The 6,117-nt window shown below is 65.2% G+C and overlaps 1 protein-coding gene across 1 annotated transcript; it reads left to right on the top strand.

Moving 5' to 3' along the window:
- The first annotated feature begins 209 nt into the window (after positions 1–209).
- CIRH1A (cirrhosis, autosomal recessive 1A (cirhin)) lies at positions 210–5,818 on the top strand. Its single transcript, XM_010579546.1, has 16 exons — positions 210–368; positions 901–1,092; positions 1,221–1,305; positions 1,438–1,527; positions 1,657–1,865; positions 2,087–2,258; positions 2,339–2,430; positions 2,783–2,879; positions 3,281–3,345; positions 3,475–3,597; positions 3,746–3,905; positions 4,222–4,328; positions 4,530–4,625; positions 4,877–5,062; positions 5,216–5,326; positions 5,702–5,818. The coding sequence occupies exons 1-16, from the start codon at positions 210–212 to the stop codon at positions 5,816–5,818; spliced, it is 2,061 nt and encodes a 686-aa protein (XP_010577848.1).
- The last annotated feature ends 299 nt before the right edge of the window (positions 5,819–6,117 follow it).

Below are 6,117 nucleotides of genomic sequence, written 5' to 3'. Positions count from 1 at the left end.
CCCCGGCCCCGATCCCGCACCCCCGGATCGGGTCGGGCCGGAGCCGCTCGCCGGGCAGCACCCGAATCTCCCGCCGGCGCCGCGTCGCTACTTCCGCTTCCGGCCACGCCCCTCCCTCTCCGCCCCGGGAGAGGGCGGTTCCGGTTCCGGCTGCGCCGCGCGCACGTGGGGCGGAGCGGGTCCCGGTGCGGGGGTCCCGGTGCGGCGGGATGGGGGAGTTCGAGGTGCACCGGGTGCGGTTCTTCGGCCTGGTGCCGGCGGGAGTGCGCTGCCTGGCCTGCCAGCCCCGCGGCGGCCGCCTGGCCCTGGCCCGCACCGACGGCGCCGTCGAGGTCTACAACTTCGCCGCCAACTACTTCCAGGAGAAGGTGAGGGGGCCGGGACGGGCTCTACCGAGCCGTACCGGGCCATACTGAGCCATGCCGGGCCGTACCGGTCTGCACCTGGCCGTACCGGGTTGTACCGAGCCGTACCTGGCCGTACCGGGTTGTCCCGAGCCGTACCTGGCCGTACCGGTCTGCACCTGGCCGAACCGAGCCGTACCTGGCTGTATCGAGCCGTACCTGGCTGTACCGAGCCGTACCTGGCCGTACCGAGCCATACCTGGCTGTACTGAGCCGTACCAGTCTGTACCTGGCCGTACCTGGCCATACTGGGCCGTACTGAGCCATACCTGGCCGTACTTGGCTGTACCAGGCTGTACTGAGCCGTACCAGTCTGTACCTGGCCGTACCTGGCCGTACCGAGCCATACCTGGCTGTACTGAGCTATACTGGGCCGTACTGAGCCATACCGGGCTGTACCCAGCCGCACTGAGCCATACTTGGCCGTACCAGGCTGTACTGAGCCGTACCGGGCTGTACCGGGCTGTGCAGCAGGGTAACGGGTTTCCCTCCCCAGGTGATCCCCGGGCACGAGACCCGGTCAGTGGAAGCGCTGTGCTGGGCGGCGGGAGACCGGCTTTTCGGAGCCGGCCTCAGCGGGGAAATCACCGAATATGACCTGGCCCTGCTGTGCGTGGCCCGCTCCGTCGATGGCTGCGGGGGGCCCATCTGGAGCATGGCGGCTAACAGCAGTGGCACGCAGCTGGCGGTGAGTGCAACTGAGGACCGGGACCGGGATGGCTCTCCCATCCCCGGAGCAGGGGCAGCCTGGCTGGGGTGGTGGCAGAGGGAGAGGGTCCGCCTGGCCCACCGGGGCTGATCCCAACTCTTCCACAGATCGGCTGTGAGGACGGCTCAGTTAAGCTCTTCCAAGTCGTGCCTGGGGGGATCCAGTTTGAGCGGAACCTGGACAGGCGGAAAGGTGAGTCCAGGAGGGCTCAGTACTGCGGCGGCATCGTCCCTCCGTCCCCTCTGTCCATCCCGGCTGTCCCACTCCCGGTGACCGAGTGCCTGTGAATCCCTGGGGTCACACTGGGAGCTTCCTTCCCCACAGGCCGCATCCTCTGCCTCTCCTGGCACCCGTCAGACACTCACATAGCGGCTGGCTCCATTGACTTCCTCCGGGTCTTCGACGTCTGTTCCGGTAACTCACAGCCCAAGGCGTGAGCCCAGCCTGTCCCCTGTCCCCTGCCCCGAGGACCGCCAGCACCGGCACGTCTCATGCTCTGAGGGGATCCCCTTGTCACCCCCAACCGTCCTTCCCGCCTCTCAGGCCAAACTGTCCAGAGGATCATGGTGAACTACCACGTGTTGAAGGTGAGGCGTGAGTGCATCGTGTGGAGCATCGCCTTCCTCTCCAGCGGCACTGTCATCACCTCGGACTCCTTCGGGAGGGTTCAGTTCTGGGACTGGCAGCGAGGGACTCTGATGGAGTCCCACATCGTCAGCACCTCGGCCGTCCTCTCGCTGGCCGTGTCGGAGGTAGGCAAGTCCCTCCGTGTGCCTCCCAGGCAGCCAGGGCCCGTCTGGGCTCCTGTGTGCTGGGCCAGGGGTGTTCGGGCAGGAGCTGCCTGGCTCGGTGCCTTTGGGCCGGCAGGAGCAGGGCTGGAAGAGAAGCTGTCGGTCCCTGCCTGCCTCCCGGTGCTGCCCTTTCATTCTTCCCGGTCTGTGCCTGCAAACCCCGTCCCCGTTTCTCTCACCAGAAGGAGGACAGCATCATTGTGGGCACCTCGACGGGGGCCACTTACCAGTTTCAGCTGCTGCCAGTGAAAATGGGCAGCCTGGAGAAGCGCTGGGTGCGGACGAAGCCCTTCCAGCATCACACCCACGACGTGCGAGCTGTGGCACACAGCTCAACGGCTCTTATCTCCGGGGGTAGGACTGGCTGCGGTCACGAGGAGGGCTTGGGTCTCTCCCCCCGGGACCGGTTCAGCTGACCTCTGCTTGGCTTTCAGGCCTGGACGCCCAGCTGGTAATCCGCCCACTGATGGAGAAGATGCAGAAGAAGGGCTATGACGCCGCACTCCGCAAATTCACCTTCCCCCACGTAAGTGCCGCTCTGAGCGGGGTCTCACGCCTGGCAAGGCAGGCTGGCAGGGCTGGCTCTTCCTGCGGGAAAAGGCTGGCCCTCCCTGCCCTGCTGGGTCCCCTCCCTGCCCTGCTCGGTCCCCTCCCTGGCCCTGGCACGTCTGGAGGCTCCTGCCACAGAGTGGGTAGAAGTTGGCAAGCCCGTCTTGCTGGTCCTGCTGGGTCTCCATCTCTGGGCTCCCATCCCATGGGACCCGAGTCCTTCCTCTCCCCCGCCCTGGCGTCTCCAGCCCCCCAGGGCATTTCAGCTTTGGCCCAGCCCTTTCTGCCAGGCTGTGGGTTCATGACAGTCTTCTCGTTTCTGCACGCAGCGACGCCTCGTCTCCTGTGCCAGGAAAGCCCGGCTGCTCCTCTTCCAGTTCTCCCAGCACCTGGAGCTCTGGAGACTTGGCTCCACAGACGAGACTGGTGAGTTGCAAGGCCCAGCTCTCCGGTACTAGTCTTGTGGCAGAGCCTGTGCTGCCTGCAGGATTTTGGGCATGAACGGTCCTGCTGTTTGGGCAGCGGAGAGGTGATTTAGCTCAGGCTCCTTCCTCCCCACAGCCCTGCGATGGCATGACAGCCACAGGCCGGGCTGTGTTTCCCATCGTGGTGTGTGCCTGGGCACAGGCTGCCCAGCCGGTGCGAGGCTGTGCTCGTGCTTCCAGCGGAGCTGGGCCAGGCCCTGGGGAATTCAGCTTCGGGGGATGTTGGAGAAGTGTCTGGGCTCTCCCTTGGGTGCTGCTCCCTTGGGATCCCCAGCTGCTCGACAGGTCCCCTGTCATTTCTCCACCGTCACTGATGTGCCGTGTGGTTTCTTGTCGTCCCAGGAAAGGATGGCGAGGTCCTTCCCTTGTGCCGCATGCCTGAGCACCTCGTGCAGCTCAAGAGCAAGGTAGGCCTGAACTGGGGCTGGGGGTCCACCCTGGTGCCTGCCTCTCCGCTCTCCCTCTGACGGCTGAGCTGTGTGTGCCAAGCTGCCGGGGGATCTCATGGGCCACACACGGCCCCTCTGCCTTTCCAGGGTCCGGAGCACATCTACTGCAGCTGTGTCTCGCCCTGTGGCAGCTGGGTTGCCTACTCCACAGCCTCCCGCTTCCACCTCTACCGAGTGCAATATGAGGGTGATGGCGTCAGCATCAAGAAGGTGAGGAGGGCGATGGGCCGCCCCGCTGCCGGGGAGAGGTGGTGGGTGGCTGCGGAGTCCCAGGGGGCTGGCATGGCCAGCGTTGCTCTCAAGGAGCGAGGGTGGCAGCGGTCGGTGGCTTTCAGCACTGCTTTCTCCCCCCTTCAAGGTCCCCAAAGTGCCCAAGCTGCTGCTGCCAGCCTACCAGCTCCAGTTCTCCTCCGACTCTGGCAGCCTCTTCGTTGCCTCTGCTCGAGGCTCTGTCCATGTCCTCCAGCTGCTGGAGCCGGGAGGCTGCAAACACCTGCACACATTTCGGCCGCCCTCAGGTTTGGGCTGGTGGGGAGCTGGGGGTGTTGGGGAGGTGTTGGGGGGTCCTTGGGCTCCGTGTCCCCTCCCTGCCATGGGTGCAGAGGGGTGTGCAGGGCTGAACATGTGCCCCCTTTCCTGCCCTGGAGTGTGGGGGTCCTTCTTCCCCGACAGCCTCTGCCCTGTGTTTGTGCCACCCTCGTGGCCTGACACAGGTGGGGGAGCGGGGTGCACAGATAGGCAGGGGGGATGTGGGTTTGGATGTTCCCTGGAGGTGGGTCTGGGGCTCCTTGCAGGCCTGAACACCCATTACAGCCGGTGAGGGTGTTTCTGCAGGGTCCCCCGAGGCTGTTTACCTGCTGGCGTCGAGCGCAGACGGGCACTGGCTGGCCGCAGTCGGTGGGGACTGGGCAATCCACATCTATGACCTGAAATGCTTCAAGGTAGGAGCAGGTGCTGGAGGAATGACTCCCACTGCCCTCCTGCCCTGGGGGGCCGGGTGTCAGTGGGCTCAGCACGTAGGTCCCCTCCCCGTAAGCCATCACTGTGTCCCCGGAGCAGGGCTGGGGGTGGGTCTGTGGGAAGCAGGGGGTCACAGGTGGCCCCGGTTGCTCCCGTCAGCGTGCTGTCCTCCTGCCTTGCAGCATCACTGCACGGTGCCCACATACAGCTGCGCGGTGACGGCCCTCGCCATCCACCCCATCACCAACAACCTCGTTATTGCCTACTCGGACCAGCAGGTAGGAGCTCTCCTCTTGACCCTGGACCTTTCCCCACGGCTCTCTCCCTGGCCTCGGGGCTTTCCGGCTGCAACGTTCCGCAGCAGAGCCACGGCTCTGGGCACGCATAGGGACCCGGCTGGCCTTCGCTGCCCGCTGTCCCTGGCAGGAGCCTGTCCCCACGCAGTGCTCGCAGCCTGCCCATGTGGGGGTGATGCCAGGGAGGACTGGACCTCGCGAGCCGTCCCATCTGCTCTCTTCTGCCTCTCCAGCTGTTCGAGTTCAGCATCCCTGAGAAGCAGTACACGGCCTGGAGCCGCATGGTGCAGAACTGCGGGCTGCACAGGGTCTGGCTGGAGAGGGACTCGCCCATCACCCACATCACCTTCAACCCCAAGAATCCCTCGCACATCCTGCTCCACGACATCTACATGTTCTGTGTCCTCGACAAGTCCCTGGTGAGTCCGCATGCCAGGTCAGGAGGGCTGGGTTTGTGCCCAGGACATCTCCCCTGCCCAGCCCCGCAGGGAGCAGAGGGAGCAGTGCACGGTGCCGAGGTGGTGGTGGTGGTCCCAGGCAGCACTGACATGTGCCGTGCCCTCTCCTTGCAGCCCCTGCCAGACAACAGTGCCCTCCTGATGAACCAGAGCACCCTGAAGCAGCTCCCGGAGACTGCCAGGCAGCGGCAGCTCCACGCCTTCAAGATCTGCAAGAAGTTCCAGGTGGGTGACAGTGTTGCTGGGTGTGTGCTGTGTCGAGGAGGGGGTGCTGGTGGGGCAGGGGGTGCCCTGTGCCCATGGTCCCTGCGGCCCCACCGGCTCCTGTGCCCAGGTGTTCCTGGTTCTATACCAGCACCGGGTGCCCAAGCGGCGGAGCAGAGCTTGGTCTCAGTCCCTGTCACGGCGCAGCCGCTTGCTGCGATGTCGTGGGCTCTGGTCGCCCAGCAGCTCCTGCAGCACACACCCCCAAGCAATGCCCCTGGTTACTGCTAAGCCAGAGCCAGCTGCAGGGCCACTCTGCGTGGCTGAGTCCAGCAAGCTGAGGCAGAGGGGGGCCAGCACCACGCTCTCATCTCCTGCCTCCTCCCTGCTGCACAGCCCCTGCTCTTCGCGGATCTGTTGGACGAGAACTGCCTCGTGATGGTGGAGCGGCCCATCATGGACATCAAGACCCAGCTGCCACTGCCCATCCAACAGAAGAAATTTGGCACCTGAGAGCAGAACAAGCTCCTCTAGCCGCAGAAACTGTGTGTGTTGCTTTCCTAGTGTGCTGTAGGAATAAACCCCGCTGTTCTGTACGGCTGCGGGCTCAGGGCTCCTCCTTGCCCTGCGCGGCTCCCTGCTTTCGCAGCAGCGGGTCAGGTTGGCACCGGCCTGAGCATGAGGACCCGGCCACCTCGTAGGGCTCTCTCCTGCCCATGCCAGTCCTCCTCCCGGGGCTGTGGGGACAAGGTGGCACCCTGAATCTCCTGCCCTCTCAGTGGCTGCTTTGCTGGGCAGTGTCGGGTCCTGGT

The sequence above is a fragment of the Haliaeetus leucocephalus genome, unplaced genomic scaffold (genome assembly GCF_000737465.1).
Source record: "Haliaeetus leucocephalus isolate CR32 unplaced genomic scaffold, Haliaeetus_leucocephalus-4.0 Scaffold668, whole genome shotgun sequence".
Taxonomy (NCBI): domain Eukaryota; kingdom Metazoa; phylum Chordata; class Aves; order Accipitriformes; family Accipitridae; genus Haliaeetus; species Haliaeetus leucocephalus.
The sequence above is the reverse complement of the archived record's forward strand: the minus strand, read 5'-3'. Positions and strand labels throughout refer to the sequence as shown.